A 19,996-nucleotide genomic window follows, 5' to 3' on the forward strand; every position below is an offset into this window, starting at 1 on the left:
GCTAAAGCTGTGATACCACAGTTCTCCACAATGGTTTATCCACAGTTTTCCACCATGGTTTATAAACATCTTCAGTTTACTAGTACCTGCCAGATGTATTTCCATTTGAAGGAACTCAAAGTCTACTTTAACTGTGACTTCACAATTTACTTACTGCCAGTTGCTAATTCTGATAGCTCCCTGTTCTTTCATGCATGCACCCACTTATTCAAATACCCATTGAGTGCCTATTACATGCCATGCACTGTGCTATCTAGTACAGTACCTTGTCCATATTATAGAATTGTAACAAATATTTTTGCTTTGCTTTTTATTTGGAGAGATATACTGATAAATATTATGTCTACCCATAAGAATATTCTACAATGGTTATGAAATGTGAAAGCAAATTTCTGTAATTGGTACAGCCACTGTGGAAAACAGTATGGAGTCTTCTCAAAAAAGTAAAAACAGAACTACCATATGACCTAGAAATTCCACTTCTGGGTGTATCTTCAAAAAAACAAAAATACTAATTCAAAAAGACACATGCATCTCAATGGTCATAGCCAAGATATGGAAGCAACCTAAGTGTCCAACAACAGATGAATGGATAAAGAAGATGTGGTGTATATATGCAATGGGATATTACTTGCCATAAAAAAGAATGAAATTTTTGCCATTTGCAACAATAAGGATGGACCTGGAGGGTATTATGTTAAGTGAAATAAGTCAGACAAATACTGTATGATATCACTTATATGTGGAAACTAAAAAATAAAACAAAATAGAGCATTGAACAAAAAAGAAGCAGACTCTCAAATATAGAGAACAATCTAGTGGTTACCAGTGGGGAGAGGAAAGGGAAGAGGGACAAGATAGGGGTAGGGGGTTAAAAAGTACAAACTATTATGTATAAAATAAATAAGCTACAAGGATATTATACAACATGGAGAATATAGGCAATATTTTATAATAACTATAAATGGAATATAACCTTTAAAAAATTGTGAATCATTATGTTGTATTCTTGTAACTTATTTTGTACATCAACTATACCACAATAAAAAATTGAAAGATGTGGTATATATACACAACGGAATACTACTCAGCCATAAAAAGAATGACATTCTGCCATTTGCAGCAACATGAATGGACCTAGAGAATATTATGCTTGGTGAAATGGCAGACAGAGAAAGACAGATAGCATGATATCACCTGTATGTGGAATCTGAAAAATAATACAAATGAATGTATACAGCAAAACAGAAACAGACTCACAGACATAGAGAACAAACTATTGGGTACCAGTGGGGAGAGGGAAGGGGAAGGGGCATGTTAGGGGTATGTATAAAACAGATAAGCAACAAGGATATATTATAGAGCACAGTGAACTATAGCCATTACCTTGTAACAACTTTTAATGGAATATAAACTAAAAATACTGAATCACTATGCTTATACCTAAAACTTATATAATATTATAAATTAACTATACTTCAATAATTTTTTAAAAATTAAAAGTCCTTAAGAGGCTGACATAAAAGAGAAGATCCTTTGCCTACACAATGCTCCCAGGCACCACTCTGGGGCACTGATTCCTTACTCTCTGAGAGCCCAGGATTACCAACAAATCACTGAGATCACTTATGGCAGCCTGATCTATTTTTTCTGGAGTTCTTCCATCCAACTACTGACCAGAGCTGGCTCTGATAACCTTGTGAGATCACGGACAGAGGTTTTAGGCAGCAGGCATTGTTCCCTGGGTAAATAGCTATCAAAGCATGGCCAGTAGGTAGAGGCATGGGGTGTGTGTCAGTCAATTTCCTCTTTCTCTAAAGCCAGAGAAGAGTTCTAGGCATACCATGTCCAAAGACAGCACGCTCCATGTGTATTCTTTACTTGCTTCCTATGGTGAGGGGATTTGGTTGCACCTTAGAGCCAATGGACTAAGGGTGCTGCACTGGAGTTCATCACATGACTGGAAAGCAAACCGGATGAGACCTTTATACAGTGGAGTGAGTGTTCATATCTGGGCTGTAAGAAAAATACTGCTTTGTTAAAAAAGAGGAGATCCAGTCTTAGGTAGGAAAATATCCTTGCTCATTAGGATAAAAGATCATTTAAGCTTTTCATTCCTCAAATAAAGTCTTGAAGCATTTTCATAGATTTGGGAACAAAATGTAAGTGAAAAAAGAAGAATTGGGCTCAAAATCCCAGTTACACATCTCTTTTAGCTTAGATAGGCATTTTGCTAACTCATCATTGCAGTTTATTTTAATAGGGCATGATTATGGACCAAAAAGCATCCAAAATATAATTATATTCTTTCTAAAATTTACATTTGATGAACAGGTCTATTTTTAAATGATCTGTGAGTGGAAAATAATTTGCTCTAAACAAACTCTTCCAGATGCTGAGCCACAAGCTACGTCAACACCGAGTTGCTGCCCAGTAACCATCTGGAGGAACACGGAGTCTTCCGGTGACAGGACGCTGACCCAGCACCTTGCTCTGGCACTGCTGTGGACACAGGGGTGATGGCTCAGAGGAGACTGGCAATGTGCAAGAAGCCTCTGCTTTTTCATGGTTCCCTTTTGATTTTCCCTTAAGCATCTTAATTACCCACATTTCTTTATCCCAATGAAAACTGTGGTTGATGAGAAAGAGACCTCTATGTTAATGCTCAGTCCCTTAGAGCTAATAACTGCATTAGGCTTTATTTTCCCCTCTCTATAACATAGAGATAAAGCCACCAACATTATAGGGATAGTGGGAGGATCTGATTTGATCAAATGTGTGTCAGCACTGGAAGAGGTGGAGGGACACACAGCAGTTACCAGAGCAATGGGATTGGAGGGTGGTGGTGGCAGAAATCATCAATTACTTTTTTCTTATATAGCTCTGTATTACTTGATTTGTGGGGGGAAAAAAAGTATCACTTTTGTAATTTACAAAATTATATAAATTTAAAAATTCAAATAAAGAAAAAAATATAAGGCATCTCGCATAGTATCTGGCATATAGTAGATGTTCTGTAAATGGTAGCTATTATCATTACTTCAAAGTCTCAACTCTGAAAGCAAAAATCTAGGGTTCCTGGCACAGCCGAGTGGAAGACTGAAGATCGGGTTTCTCTCCATGATAATGGAGAGTCATCTTGGCTGCTGCCTTAGGTATTGTTGAAAGATAACCATAGGAATGGATTCATATACATAATTCACTTTTCTGCCCACAAGAATCATAGACTGGAAAGAAATAATTTACGTATGGAGCAGCTTTCAGGCAGTATTTCACACAGTAATGCAGGGAAAACTTGAACTTAACTCAATACATTATCATGAATGTTGACATGCCCTCGAAGCCGGCTTCTTACTCTATCTGAAAACAGAACCACACACTCTCTCTATATAACTTAACTTTTCTCTTTTTTGGAAGAGATGATCACAAAATCCAGTCCTATTCACTCTGCGTTGTCTCTTAAGAGTGTAACTAAGTTTCAACGTTTGTTAACTGCCTATGCAGAAAACCATCACTCAGCTTTGTGATACCGTGTATGACCTAACTGGTCTCTATTAGATTATTAAGCTCCCAGGATAAAGTGTGTAGAGCTATATTTAGTGGTGTTATCCAAAAGCAGACTCAAACCCTGAACTAATTTTTTAAAAGCACCTATTTTTAAAGACTCTACCATCAATGACACATTGGCTGTCTGTTCATTGATCCTTAAAACTGTAGTCACAGAGCATAGGTGGAAGACTAATTATTCCTTTCTTGGGCTGAATATCTTTAAGGACCAAACAAAGTTAAAACAGGTTTTTGAAATTTCTTAAGGGCTTAGTTTCATATTTGGGGGTGAGAATGATTATGTTCATATGTAACGCAGATAAAAATGACAGAGTAGAAGGGAAACCTGTGCCCCATCCACACATCAGAGGCAAATCCTATAGACCTCAAGGGAAGGAAAACATAACCCGTTAGCCAAATAATAACTTTGAAGTAGATTTCAAAGTGGAGAGAAAAACCGGGAAACAATTCATACAAGATTTTGCTCCTGGGGAGAAATTCACATTTTCCAGGCTAGCAGAGAGCATGCCAGCCAAACACCACTTGATTTAGCATAATTGATAAAGGACTTCTAGTTCTTGTAAGCGTACAGGAAAAAAACGATGCACCCAGTTAGAAGGCAGCAGGGTCTTACAAGGACAGCAAGCTACAAAGTCACACTTTTGGCAAGACTGAATGTACAAACCATCCCCAATGGAGAAATCCTCTGGCAAGCCTAGTCCTCAGCCAAAAAGACTACAAACCAGAACAACACTTTGCTTGGGTTTAGTTTGAAGGACGGGGGGAAATTTGGGTCTATCTCGATTTTATCTGAACATGTTTTTACACCCACTGAACCAAACCAGAGCATGACAAAGCTGTGATTACTTTGCTCCCCACAGAAGGTCAAACATATTTAAATTAGAGACCGGTTTTCTTTATTCACTGTGAATTTTAAGATGCTGGCCAAGATTCTGGTATTGGAATTGGAGGAAGTGTGGCAGGGATTATAGTCTTTGACTGATATGGTGGTAATTTAAACAGTGCAGGCAAGACAAGCACACCTATTGAAAACCTTTATACAGAAGCTGGAAGGATATGAGGGAAGTATCAGGAACCAAATTAATCACAATTTCCTTCAAATTTCTAGAAGAGTTTAGGTCTAACTGGGTAGGAAGTCATATTTTATGGGTAACATACTTCTGACTGGCTAGAGAATGAGTCCTAGACCACAGAGGGGAGAACACAGGCAGCTGGATCCAGCAGGGTACCTGCCGTTCCTGGGAAATCCTGTCAGGAATTTCACTGAGGGCTCCAAGAACACAGCAGACACAGCCTCTGCTCTCAGCCCTGGGACCCCAGCCAGAGGGGCCGCTTTCCTGGTTCCCACCACTACAGAGGGCCCCATTCTGGCCCTTTGCCTGCCATGCCTCTACACAGGGCCAAGTGACATCTACGAACATCCCACAACCTCCTTCTAGACTATGCTCTCTGCACCCAGGACCACGGCAGCCCTTCTGCTCCATCTTTATCACTCTGCCATTGCCCACAAGACATAAGGTGTAATATTAAGAGTAATATCTGACTACTGTTACCCTAGGCTCTCTTGCACTGCAGACAACTTCTCGGGAAATTTTCATGTTTAAAGGACCATGATGACTCACCTCCTCAGGCTGATGAGATAGGAAAATCCACCGTTACTGTGTGGGAATCCACAGTGGTTCATAACTAAAGCACGAAGTCAGAAAGGCTGAGCAGCAGAGTTGTGGCCTGAGAAACACACTACTGGCAGACGAGCAAGTCAGCTCCCTGCAAAATAAGCCTCTGGGGAAATGGCTCTGTTTTCCCTACAGCTGTTGTCAGGCCATTTGGCCATGCTGTGTGCAGCCCATGCATCTCGTGTTCCACCGCACCTGGTAGCTGTAACTGAAAAGGAGCTTCGTTCACGACCTCCAGGTGAAGTGACCTAGAAGGCTTAATCAAGAATCCACGTTAACCCCACATGGTTGTATTCCAGAGGAAGAATATCCTGATTGTGGTAGAACACTTTCGAAAGTGGCTTCCGGTGTTTTTAGTTTCATCTCTAACTTCTGCTGTTATTTGTAAGTTATTTACAGCAAACAGATATCCAATTACTACTGTTTATGATAGTAGGCCTGCATCTGAGTTTAAAGACCTTGTCAGTAGTCACCGTAACTAGGTTTCCAGCCCTTAAGCCTTGATACAGAATTTGGGCTGAATGGATTGTGTTGGCAGCTGGGAATGACCCAAATGGGACACCATCGCTCAGTGAGCTGCTTTCACGCCCACAACTGGAGTCAGCTGTGACTGCTTGATATTAATTGGGGCAATATCTCCAGCTATACCTGTCTCTAGTTAACCTCAAGAATTTATAAGCTCAATTTGCATCTAGAAATCGTTGTCATTGGTTGAGTGCTTATCATGTACCAAGTAAGACCTTTGTGTATATTATTACATTTAAATTCTCATAAAAAGCAGGCTGCAATAATAACTACTAACACTTATTAAACCATCACTACATGACAGATTGTGCTGACAGCTTTACATGCATGTCTCAACTCACCCTCATGACACCATGTGATGTGGCCATGGCTACTATTCTTCCCTAACAAAGGAGGACACTGGGATCTGGTTAGAGTAGGAAGCAGGAGGCTGTCACATCGTCAGTAGCTCAGACAGCCCGGCAGTGCTAGTGTTTCTATCCACTTCACAGAGATGCCTGGCTGGAATGTAGTTGGACTGATCACCATCATTTTACAATGGAGGGAACTGCAAGTCACTTGTTTAAGGCCGTACTGTCAGGAAATGGTAAAGAGCTTGATCGGGTTTCTCCCTAAAGCCTCATGGGTTTTCTCTCCCCAAACCAATAGCCTTCCTGTTCTAGACGGCTCTGTTCATATGTGTCCTTTGATAATTTGCGCATAAAGTTTAAACTTCTTAAGAAATTATACAGCAGGAAAAAATGGGGGTTCCTGCTACTATAAGTGAAGTACTGGAAGCTGAATTAGGCAAGGCTGAGTCCTGAGATGGGCCAGCAAGTCATCCCCACCTGAATCAGCTGGGGTTTCTGCCTGAAGTGGGTTTGACCCTGACAGAGCCATTAGAACATTTCTTTTGGATTACTTACTTTTCTTTACATGGTTCTGTATTTTCTAAATTTTCTACAATAAGCAAGTGTTAAAGTAAATGTTAATACTGATATTAACTTTTCAGATAATACTGAATACATTCTCATGTTAAACATTCAAATACATCAAGCCCTCCCTTGATCTCTTCCAGTCTCCTCTCCAGAGGCAACCACAGTGAGGAGTGTGCATGAATTCCTCCAGACCTGCACTGTCCTATGAGGAAGTCAGTGAGATCATCCATGTGTGGCTACTGAATGATTGAAATGTCCTACTTCAAACTGAAATGTGCTTGTGAGCATAAAATACATACTAGATTTTAAGACTTAGTATGGAAAAAGAGTGTAAAATATCTCATATAATTTGTATACTGATCACATGTTGAAATGATACTGTTTTGGATATACTGGGTTAAAAAAATATAGGATTAAATTAATTTCCTCTGTTCTATAGATACTAGAAAATGTGGCACACATTGTATTTCTGTTGGATAGCACTGCTCAAGAGTCTGGATCATTTTTAATACATTTATACACTTCTATGTATATGTGGAAACATACAGTTTTTTGGTGTTTCATAACATAAATATGCATTACTTTAATACGTGGATTACAACTTTTTTTCTTAAAAAAAGAGATGTAATCTTCAAATGCATTGTGCATTTAATTTTATTTTTAAACTTTTGGGGGGAGAGATAATCAGGTTTACTTATTTACTTTTAGAGGAAGTACTGGGAGTCAAACCCAGGACCTTGTGTATTCTAAGCATGCACTCTACCACTTGAGCTATACCTTCCCCTGGGCAAGTTAATTCCGTTCTTCTTCCCTTTCTCTTCCTCTTCCTCTTCTCCCCCTACTCCACCCCCGTACTTCTTAACAATCTACAAAGCCTCAGAGTGAAGAAAGGATAATTATCCTTGGCCATACAAATGCTGACATGAGCATACTTAACATATGGATTAATTCAACACAGGTACAGATGAACAAAAGGGTATCCCTTGTTGGATAAAAGGAAGTGCTAGTCAATGGAGGAAGGCTTTGGCCTTCCAGTGGGTCCTAGTCAAAAGACACAGGAAACAGCTTCATTTGCCAAAAATGACTGGTAGTTACTTTTAAATAACTAGATCTGAAATTTGCTATTCATATCATGTCATTTCTTTCTCTCAGATGTTTTGCGTTAATAGGCACAGTCCTATTGTTTTATGTCGGGTGACTGTGTGCTGACTACTTTTCAATTTGATCAATATTGCCTATAAAGTGCCACCTCAGGTTAGCCACTGAGTCCTGACAGCTGCTGGAAATAAATGCTGATATGTGTGACCCTCTTTTCCTAAGTTCTGACTAGTTGAGGTAATATGACCAATATAATGCAATTAATAGATTTTATTTTCTCTAAGTAAGTATCTGACAATGAATCCAGTTCAGTGGATTCTGCAAAAGAAATGACCCTAAACGAGCTCCCCTCTCTCCCCTACTTAAAGAAAATGGCTGCATCTACATAAACAATTTGCACAGAACACACTTGTGTAAATGAACCAGGAACACATGCACATGCAGCATTCTTGTGTTGCACTGGAGAGTATTTGCCAGGTTCGAGCAAGGCCTTAGCACAAGCAAAACATCAACAGTTCTTACATGGCCTCAGTGTAGAACCTTCTTGAGAGCAGAGGAGAGAGAAAGAACGTTAGGCATGAGCAGAGGCGCTGTGATAACGTTATTTTCATTCTTCTGAGTGCTTCTCGGTGCTCTGTCCCATTTGTGTTCCTCTGCTTACATGCTGTCTTGATAAAGGACTGCAGTTTGAAGGCCTGTGTATTCTTTCCCTTACCCCTTGCTGCCCCAAGGCAAGCTTCCCAATGGGTAAGACGGGCATCGAATGGGGAGCTCCAAGTTCTCTTCTAGCTGCTAATTCTCCCAGCCTAACAAATCAAATTTTCCTTGATCACATTCCATGGGGGGGCTGTCTTAAATGCTTCACACTGATAGGACATCTGAAAAGTGTTTCTTTTCATTTTTCCTTAGTCCTTGCCATCTTTTTCCATCATTCAAGGAAGAATAGAGAAAAAGCAAAACAGAAACAAAGACTAGAGCAATCCACGAATTTTCAACCTTTACTGAAGCACTATATATCACTGCAATTAAGACAATCTTTTGAAGCGTAAAAAACAAAAAACCAAAAAACCCCCAAACTCCCTTAATTAGGATTACCTTCATCTGAGTAGACACCATCTGCTGTAGCCGCCCAACCCTGTCCTCCACGGGGCATGGCAGCTGCAGGTGAGTCAGGCCCCTCTCCCCTTTCCCACACTCCTGCTCAAGAAGTTGCCAGGGAGCTCTCAGGCAGTATCAGCAGGCAGGAAGTGCGGCGGGAGTGAGAGGGGTCTCCACCCATTAGCAGCTGCTTAAGTAGTAGGCAGGGGAACTTTTCTACGGAGAAATTCAGGTCAGCAGATACTCCAAACCAATTTATACCACATGCTACCCAGTTGTGGAAGTAAATTAAAATGCTAAGAAAGGACCTGGGAATGCCAATCCCCTTGTTTTTTCCCCTGTCTTGTGCTTGGCACCCAAAAGAATAAAACAAGAACAGTTGGACTTGGTGGTTTAAAGGGAATTATTAGGCAACCGGAAGGAAGTGAAGGCAGCACACACCAAGGGAAGCTGTCTTCATGGAACATCATGTACCAGTGATTAAATGTCAAGACCCATCATTGTCCAGGTGGTGATCTCCACAGTTTTGGTAGCCTGCTCATTCAGATTTAACCAAAAGACAAGCTTGACAGATGATCAGAATCTTTGGGGGATGGCTGTGGGTGGAGTGGGGAAAGGAGTGAGGTAATTTCATAAAATGACTTCATAATTTTTTTTTAAAGAAAGCACACTAATATTATCACCTCAGTGGTTTCTGCTATAGTCTATTCTAGTAAAATGTGAAATAGAAGTTTTGCCAGAAGTAGAGAAAACATTTCCAAACAAGTCATTATAGATTACACTGCAAGTCTAAAATAAAAATGTATAAACAAGTGTTTGTCCATCAGACTTTGGGACATTTTTGTTTATGCTTTCCTTGTTGAAGAAATTTCACTTTCTCTTATGCTACTTTCTTAATAAGTTACTATAGCTTTAACAAGTGGATAAGACCTGGATTCATAATTTTATATGTATATACACCAAAAAATAATTTTTTACACTCCCTCAACAATAGGAAATCATTAAATGATTACCTCTGTAAATGTGTTCCGATTGGCTTGCAAGCCAACTTTTACTACCTCAAAAGGGTTGACCACGATGGCTTCTGTTAGTCCAGATCCCAATCCAGCAATGGCAAATGTCTAGAAAAATTAAGTCAATGAATACTTTAAAACAAGCTATCATATGTACCAGATTAAGCATCCCACTCATTACACTATGCAGCTGAATGTTATAAAGAGAATGGAGAAACTCACATAAATGCACCATATACCATTACTAAACAGCTTTGGATCTTGATTAGATGCTGACAATTCATGAAGAAGAAATTACAGAAGCCACAAACCACATCCTAACAATTCAAAATAAAACGTCAAAGTCCCATCAACAATGAATTTTTCCTTTAATGAAAAGAAAGGTTGTTTTATTTATATAAGGTGGATACTAAAACATCTGCACATGTAACAATTAAAAGAGTTCGCCTTGTAAAAAAAAAGAGCTTCATTTTTAAACACACACGTAAATACATTTATTGAGCACATAAAAAATTCAAGAAGCAGAACCACAAATAAAATGTACATAAAAAGCTAGATTTCAGGTAACCAAGGAGTATAGACCAAAGAGTATAGCTGAAAACATATAAATGTATTCTGAGAGTCACTATTCTAGACTATTAACAGACAAAAAAAAAGATTTTAAAATTCATTCTTTCCTTATCTTTTTAAACTGTTAATTGTCCTTCTAGAAGCTGAGGAATAAAAGGTGAGATCAGAAATGGCTAGGCTGTTTTGAAGGGCTCAACTAAAATCTAAACCATTTATCAAAAGATGGCTGTGTGTCAGGTTCTTATTTGCTGTTAAGAATTTCTACAATAGGAAAGAACAACTTTCTAGAATTTTCCTCTAAGTAAAATGCTTAAGGCTTTTTCAGAAAATCTGTATCAAAAATAACCACAACTACTAAAACATACACACACACATATACACACACAGAGCAGGAAAACAAAATGAAACAAAGCCTCAAACCTCCAAAACAGATGCCGGGAAAAAAAAGAAGAAATTCTTCAGTGCTGAACCTCTAATTCTGGAAGAGGTAGTACTATATACTACTAAGAGAAGAAAAAAGCCAGTAAAGAATAAAGAACAGAAACTCTTGTCAGAAGTCTCTAATTTCTTCAAAGTAGGAGACTAAAAGTGAAAAGGGAGGAAGGAATGTTCTGTAACCTTGGAGGGGGAGGCAAGGTGGAGCCAGGGCAGAGTCCAGAGCCAGGAGATGTGGGGTTAGGTCCCGGTTCTGCCTCTTTGTTGGCTATGTGACCAGAGCTGCCACATACAGCAGTTTGGGCAAAAAGGTGATGTGGAGGCTGAAATCCTGCAACTTCTTTGCCATGCTGGAGTCCTGGAGAGGCATCAGTCAGGAGAAAGGGATACATTTTCCTAATCCACATGAAAACACGATGTGTGTTAGCTGGAGCTCTGTGTTTAAATCACTGAATCTTTTATAAGCCACAGTTTTCCCATCTGTAAAATGGAGCCAATCATAGCTAATCTTTCTATTTAATACGGTTATCATGAGGGTCAAAATAACATGCAAAAGCCCTTTGTAATGTGCTGTACAAAACCCACTGTTACTGTTGCATGTAAAAATGGAGAGGAAGAATGGGATTGTATACAGATTCCAGGAGAGAGGGAATTCTTAACGATGTCTTCCTTCCAAGCCTCTTCATTACGATTTTAAACATATTTGTATAGGGTAACAGACCAAATATTTTATTCATTTATCTCAGACTTCCATCATGGAAGCCAAATGCAGGGGAAAAAAAAAAAAAAAAAAACTAGTCCCAGACTCTTCTGACTGAAAGAGCGAAAATCCAGATGTTCAGGTTTTTATTACTATATGCAATCTTCCAAGTAATTCACTTTTTTGTTCTTGTATAAAACTCAGCTACATTTGCTGTCAGAACTAGTGTTCAGCAGTCTCTTGTCAAAAGAATTGATCAGCTATCAGCAGATCATGTTACCCAGATTGTTCCAGAGACCAGCGGTAACTGTCGGGTTCCCAGCCTCCTAGGCTTTTCATGTGCGAGCACCAGGGGACATTTAAGGGCTGTTGAAGTGTTTAGCTGTATCAAAAAGAAACTGGAATAAATGAGTTCAAGAAAAGAGAAAAACTGTATAGAGTCCGCATGAATTCAGTTAGACTATCTGGAGTGGCCAAGTGCTTTTCTGTTTGTACTCTCAAGAGGGTCCAAAGAACTGCAGTCTCTCACGTGGTACCAATCCTTGGCACAGAACAGCGGCTGCCCTCTGGAGACCATATTTTATTGTCCTTTGCTAGGAAGTTTTTAATCTTCTTTTTAACAAGATGTTTTCAAAGTAAAGGGAGACATTCAGGGAAGACAGTGAGGAACTTAAAAAAAAAAATCTTAGGTAATTTTAGGACTCATGCTGCCACTTTTCCTTCTGTGCAAGGTCACCTCAAAGTCCCCATTTTTTAAGCAAGAGGATGAATGAGAGGTTTCTCTGTTATAACCCAAAGTGACACTATAAGGTTTCTTAATTGGATCCTTCCTAGAAAGAGAGCATGGATGATTTTTTTAAAAAGCAGACAATTATTTTTAATGAAACTTTACAAGCAAAGTAATTAAAGAGCTGAAGCTCAGAACGCTGCCCCTCTGGTTGAGTTCTGAAGTACATTCCAGCAGGTAAACTGGGCGATTTTCCTAGTGGGTGGGAGGCTCACTGTTGGTCAACTGCAGGGGCAATGCCGACTTAGTTTAGTTGAGTTTTGTTTTGCAGATTTGGAGGGAGAAGTTAGTGCATGTGCTCTCTCTGGGCCCTCGCTGCACACATAGAGCTAGCTTAGTCAGTATAGTTTAACTTGTTCTGTGAAAAGCAGCAGAATGACCAAGAAGGAGAGGCATGGGCAAAGGTTCAAATCACCAAATGATTTTCATGTAATAGCTGAGACATGTCATTGTGAGATCACTATTCTCACAAAAGGTTCCTCAGTCTGCATCTGACCACAGAGTGACCTGAAGTCCTATATTTACTACACCTTGAGCAAAAGCTGGAAAAGTGACCTATTAGGAAATAATTTTAGGCACATTGACTTTCACATAAATAGATATGTGCAGTGTGTCTGTAAACATACGCATGTTTTGGCTTTACAAGAGTCTTTGACAAATGAACCCTTTATTTTATATTTTCAACCATATCTCATATGGGCCTTTCCACACATATCATTATTATCATAAATTCATCACTGGGAGCTATAAAATAGCCAAATTGTGAGTTATTAGGAAGATGGCTTTCAACAAGTAGCTGAACATTGAATAACTCGAATTCATATTTTAGTAGCTGGGCTTGGGGAGTCAAAAGGGGTTTTGTTTCCAGATTTTGCTTTATGAAATAACCCACACACTTAAGTATAATAAATACTCTCACTTACCAATGCTGGTGACAGTGACACATATCCTAGCAATTTCTTGTACTGCTCAAAGGTGAAAAACTGTGAAAGAAAACCAAACCCAGAGATTTATAACAATTTCCTGCAACAAACCCTTGAAATGACTCAAATTTCTTTAGTAAATCATTACATTAACCAGTATTTTAGAAAATGATAAACCATTGAACACAGTTTTTAATCCGGTCTCGGTTAGTTGCTATTGAATCTTACTTTAACATTCACATTTTCAAATATAGCTATAATAACCTACAGAAGAGCTGATGGAATCCTTTATAGCAGTAAATGAACCGTACAGCTTCCATTTACCATGACCATTTTCAGTTTCCCCAGACATCAATAGACTTCTTTTTTATGGCAGTGATTCAGAATTATAGGCATACAGACCTGAAATCTTTGGTCTCCTATGCTTTTTCTATGCTTTCCCAGTGAATGCCCAATTTTCTAACCCGCTTGTAAAAGACATCCACTTCTCAGCTTTGACTTGCATTTATATTGCTGCGTTATCTCTACTGTTCCATGGAATTTCAAAACACTCAGTGATGATGAAGATGCTATGATAAACTAGGGAAGGACCCAACAAGGACATCTAGTCTACCCCTGCCTGAAAGTAAGACTGTCCTTAACCTGAATGAGGAAAGAGAGCTGCTTATTCCTCTCTTTAAAATCTGATCATGATGAAGATGTTGTTGGTTCCTTCAGTAGATGATGTTTAATATAATTTTCTCTGCAAATAGATTTCTATGGAGGCAAATTTAATCGATCACTTTGATAATATGCCCCAAATAAATTTTTCTCCCGTCTTTCTATATTATAGCTTTTGGACAACAGTCTGCTTGAACATGATGATTTGCTCCAGAATAGCTCCTACTCTGTAAGGTAGCTGCCAACATCACTGATAAAACACACTCTTAGGTCCTGCTAGGGTCTGATTCTCAACACCTCAGAAATGGCATGGGTAGTTCATGGTCTTAAATGTCTTCTTCTATCTATTACTTTATAACCCAGTACAATAGGGCAAGAAAAAAAATGTAGATTTGAGGGCCACGTAATATTCTGTTGTTAGAAAGAGGTAGTTTCATATAGATAGGGCTATAATGAGTCTTTGGGCAGCTCAAGAGTCATTACATCACTGGATAGATTTTAATTCTTTTAAAGACTCAGGAACTATATTTGTGTTATGGTCCTTTCGATCAACAATGGATGTAGTCTTTTCTAGAAGAGGGATCCATTCATTCACTCATTCAGCAAATAGTTATTGAATGCCTTCTATGTTCTAGGCACTGGAGATGCATCAGAAAACAAAGAGAAACCCCTGCCTTCTAGGTCTAACATTCTGGTGGGTGGTGATAAACTTGAAACTATCCTGCTGTTAAAATAATACCACCAGGATCCAACACAGTTTTGAGGAGAGATGCACTAGAAACCATTAAAGGGAAAAGAGAGTCTTGGGTTTAAAAGATCATTTATTGTTTCTTCTTTTTCATAGCCATCATCATCACTATTCTTTTGATAATCACCTTGTGAGGATTTTGATGTGAGCAGTCCTAGGTCTGAATCCTGGCTATGCTACTTAGCTGTGACAGTGTAAGTTGAACTTTCTAGGCCTCAAGAACTTAAAACTTAGCTTCTAGAGTAGCCCTTAAATAAGAGAACTTGACTATGATTTCCTGACATGCCTGGTGCATAGCAGACTTTCAGAAAATTTTAGCTTCCATTTCCTTTTTCACTTTGGTTACTAAAGGAACCATAGATAGCTAAGTTACATGTAGCACTTGTGAGAGCCTGCTGTGGTCCAGGAAGCACACCGAGGCCTTTGCACGTGCTACTGCATTTAATCCATATCATCTCATCAGGTAACAGGTCATAGTACTACCATGATTCCCATCTGTAGACACATGTTCTGCAGCTAGTTGAGTGGGAGGCCTGTGATTCCCCCTACGTCTAATTTCAAAGCCCGGGTATGCTCTTAACCACAAGACTGTACTACTCACTGCTGAGCCATGATTGTTAGTGGTTTGGGAAGAGGTTCTCTGCACTGGAATTCTCTTGCTGCTGAGATCTCCTTGCCGTCCCTGACTCTGGAAACTGAGTCTCTAAAGGCAGAAGATCTCAAACTTTTCTGATCACAATCTATGTAAAAAATATTTACCCAACACAGGTGCCATACGAGCACACAGTACAGGCTCGTATTTATAACTGAAACAAAACATAGCTATAAAACAATGTTTACCCCTTCACTATGTGTGATGCATTCTGTTTCTACTCTATTTCATCAAAACATTTTCTGGTCATGATCCACGACATCTAGTGACCCATTAAATTGATTTCAGGACTCAGAGGTCATGACTCATATTTTGGGAACACTGTTCTATGGGGTTTACATTGAGTTCTGGGAGATATTGGACCTCAGGGAGGCCTCACTACCTTGTTACCTTCCAGTGTGAGGATGCATTTTTTTCTCTTTTCGACTTTCTGTCATGACAAGGAATTAAGGACCAAACTGGGATCTCAAAGGAATAGTCTGGGGACATGGGCTTGACCAGTTCCTCTGAGCAATTCTCACTGGGAATTCCAAGTCTACACTTTGAGGCAATTCTAGGCTTTTCATTTCCCCATCTCTAAAACTGTTAAAAAAAAAAACCCAAACTACTCCTAGCTGACTGGTACTCATCAGGAGTCTTGCTGGAAGATTTTGGTGAATGGCTAGGATAGAATAATTCAGGTTCCTGGAACGGAAGAAGCCCTACAGGTCAGTGAGAAATTGCTAGTGTACTAAATTCAGAAGTAATGAACAATAAATAATCACACGTTCTAATAAGCAAGTAGTGCTTCAAACTAAAAAAAAAAATCTTGTTTTAATTTCTACCTTTGCAGCCAAAGTTTAATTTACTAAATATAAAATAAATCAATATCTCAAGAAAGGTAAAGTTAAAATCTTTTAAAATGGATTTTCAACAATAGTAAAATAATGTGATGTCATTATAGTTTGAAACCAATATTAACTAAACATATTCATTTATTTATTCATTCATTCAACAAATATTTATTGGATGTCTCCCATGTTCAAAGCTTGGAAGACGTTATACTAGAACTATATTCTTAAAAACTAGTAGACTAGTTGTTATTTTAATTCCTTTCCATACAGCACTACACCCTTCCTGCTTTCATGATATTTCTTAGTAATTTCTCATCCACAACATTAGTTATTGCAGAGATGTGATAAAAGTACCCTATCATATAAGATATGAGGTTACATGGTAAGGATGGAATTAGGAGGTCAACATGTAATAATGTTACCTACCCGAAGTCAAGCAAATATGCCACTAAAGAGTTTTGAAAACATACATACTCAATTAGGGTTTTGGGAACCTTGAACATAAAACCTGGAATCCAAATTAATATGTTATATGTAACCTATATAGTGGAATCTAGAAGTTTATCCCAGGGAGAAGGGCTGGGCCATGTGGTCCCTGAAGAAGTGTCATGTTGTGGTTGGGCACGGGAGGCGGGTGTAGTGCCTGGGTGGCCCAGCCCTCCAGACGGCACTTTTCCCTTTGCTTTCATCCACGCTCACTGAGCAGTCTGATGACTAAGCTGACCTCCCTGATCCTCTCTTCTGGGCTGCAGCTAAATTACATGGAAACAGTTTGATCCATTTGGGTCTTGCTTTTAACAAATGGGACCTGAGCAGTGCTCAGATTAGGACTAACTATTCCCCACTACAGAGGCAAACCTCTTCTGGGTACCCCCTCAATGCCCTGAGCTGGTGGGAACAGGCACTATTCCCAGCCCCGTGGGACTGCTCATGAATCCTGCCATTCCCTGAAATCCTTTGGATGCTCTTTCCAGGCCTTGCTAGTTTGCTCTTGTGTGAGCTGGTCAGCTAGATACCTGAGGCGCCCCTCTGCAGATCTTAGGAATCTCTCTCCATGCAGCACTCTCTTTCTCTGATACTCTGCCCTGTGAACTCTAGCTGCCTCCCCAGCATCTCAGCTCCTTCTCATCCCAGGGAGTGAGCTGGATTTCCCCTGCGTGTCCGTGGGCCTGGAAACTCTCTCAATGCAGTAAGCTGGGGCAGCCACAGGGCTCATCTCATTTGTTCTCCATCTCTCAGGTATGACTATCCTTCCTTGTCTCATGTCCAGTGTCATAAAAATTGTGGTTTCATATATTTTGTTCATTTTCTGTTTCTGCTGTTTCAGGCAGGAGAGTAAATCTGGTCCCTCTGACTTCATCTTGGCTGGAAATGGAAGTCTTGGCCTTTCAGAAACTCTGAATAGTAGATTTGGGAATTTGGGGGAGAAGGACCAGAATATATCCTGCTATAGAGTAATAAATTTTCTTTCTGTTTCCATTTATATATGTTTCATTTACTCATCTACTATCCATCGAACATCTACTATGTGTAGACACCGTGATAAGCATTAGGATAGAGTGGTGAACAAATAACCTTCAAAATTTATAACCTTTCACAAGTTTGGTTAGCATTAAGCAGTCCTTGAGAGTATGACCTTTGAAAAATGGTATTTCTGGAACTGTTAAGCTCAAGACTAGATCCTGGAACCTGGAATGTGGTGCCTGCCATCTCTGAGCAACCAGTTGGTCTCTTTCAGAGGTCTTCATTTCCTTTTGCTAACTTCAATACTAATTCAGTCTTCATTTGTGAAAGTGGAAGTTTTATTTACTTGCCATTCATTTATTTAGTCATTTTATTTTAATGAATCTCATTTCAAAGAATAAAGTACAAATAGCCAGAACATGGAAACAACCTAAATGTCCACTGACAAATGACTAGATAGAGAAGATGTGGTATATATACACACAATGGAATACTACTCAGCCATAAAAAAGGGTAGTAATGCCATTTGCAGCAACATAGATGGACCTGGAGATTGTCATACTAAGTGAAGCAAGCCAGAAAGGGAAAGAAAAAATACCATAAGATATCACTTATATGTGGAATCTAAAAAAAATGACACAAATGAACTTATTTACAAAACAGAAACAGACTCACAGACATAGAAAACTAACTCATGGTTACCAGGGGGAAAGAGTGGGTAGAGGGATAAAGTGGGAGTTTGGGATTTGCAGATACTAACTACTATATATAAAATAGATAAACAATAAGGTTCTACTGTATAGCATAGGGAACTATATTCAATACCTTGTAATAGCCTATAATAAAAAAGATTGTGAAAAGGAATATATATATATATATATATATATACATATATATAGAACTGAATCACTATGATGCACACCAGAAAATAACACAACAGTGTAAACTGACTATACTTCAATAAAAAAAAAAAGAAGAAAGTACAGAAAAAACTTAGCATTGTCTGTTTCTATTTATATTTAATATTCAGAGACCATATTTATGTATGTATGCAGGTGTGTATCTATGGTCTCTGAATATTTTTTTGAAGTAAACTTTGATGACATACAATGAAGCAGTTTATGATATAAGAAATCATTGCAATCAGATGATCGTTTTCCTCACAAATCCTAAGACAAATATCTATAAAATGAATGTTTTCATAAATTGTTGAAAAACTAGTGCTATCCATCTGGTAAAGATACATTTAACTCAAAGTTATACTTAAAAAGCCAACGTACTTACCATATGTCTCAATAATTTTAAGGTAAAATCTACTTGAAACAAGATGTCTGGGACACATACACCATATCCAGTTGCCCAAAAGTTCATCTGTTAACCATTGTTCTGGCAGGGAGCGTTGCTTTTTTTAAGTCGAGACTAACTCAGTTTTGTAAAGCTCAACTTTTTTTTTTTTTGCCCATGAAAGATGGTTCAACACTGATAAACCTTAATCCTCTTGAAGTTTAAACTGTCTCCATTGTATAGTACTAAGGGAAAATATTTCAGGAAAAACTTTACTTATAGTTTACTTTATTTATACATGTAAAACTCTGAACAAATGAATATATTATTCCATGGAGACAAAGTGACTTTCCGTTTGAACAGGAACTCTGCTCTGTTTGTTTACTTGGGCAATCTTTTATCAAGTGAAGCCATTTCATAATTCAATTCAGCCCTTTTGTGTACTTTGGTGAACTTTTTCCAGATTCTCTGCTGCAATTCAGATCCTTATAATGAAATTTATATTGAAGCAATAATATAAAATCACAAAACTACAGCAACAAAGAGAATGAATTTATAAAGTATGTTTTAAAGCTTTCTTTCCTAAATTCTAGACCTGAATTAAATCCTACTAAATTGCCATTTTGACATAATGTAAAAGTTTGGTGTCTGTGTATATATGTTGGTTTTCTTAATCATAATTTTAAACCCAGTAACCCTCTTAATTTACTGAGTAAAAGTACATAAGCTGCTTTTCCTTACCTTTCAGGAATACTGGGAATACAAATTGAGCAATGTACGTGAAGAAAGCTTTATGTCGTTAGCTGGAAAGGAAGTCTTTCAGTCTAAGTTTGTGTTATCCTTATTACCGAAAGACAAAGCCATATTTGGTGACGTGGGTGGTGGTGGGGAGGGGGCGATGCCAGTCAGAGTCACAGTGATCAAGACTTTTGTCTGAGAGAACATATAAAGGAGTGATCAGACTTAGTTCTTTCTCCCCTGGAAGGCCTGCTAGATCTCTGTGTTCCTATCCAGATACTGAACCAGCAAGTAGTACGTAAACTTCC

General features: G+C 38.7%; 1 protein-coding gene across 1 annotated transcript in view; it reads right to left on the reverse strand.

Annotated features, from left to right (window-relative positions):
- The window catches only part of SLC25A21 (solute carrier family 25 member 21), a 411,303-nt gene that overhangs the window by 31,705 nt on the left and 359,602 nt on the right, over positions 1 to 19,996 (reverse strand). The window contains exons 5-6 of the mRNA XM_031453618.2: positions 13,310 to 13,369; positions 9,895 to 10,002 (exon numbers count right to left, since the gene is read on the reverse strand). Of these exons, the coding sequence (XP_031309478.2) occupies positions 9,895 to 10,002; positions 13,310 to 13,369 (168 nt within the window). The remainder of the gene's footprint in view (positions 1 to 9,894; positions 10,003 to 13,309; positions 13,370 to 19,996) is intronic.

The sequence above is a fragment of the Camelus dromedarius genome, chromosome 5 (assembly GCF_036321535.1).
Source record: "Camelus dromedarius isolate mCamDro1 chromosome 5, mCamDro1.pat, whole genome shotgun sequence".
Lineage (NCBI taxonomy): Eukaryota > Metazoa > Chordata > Mammalia > Artiodactyla > Camelidae > Camelus > Camelus dromedarius.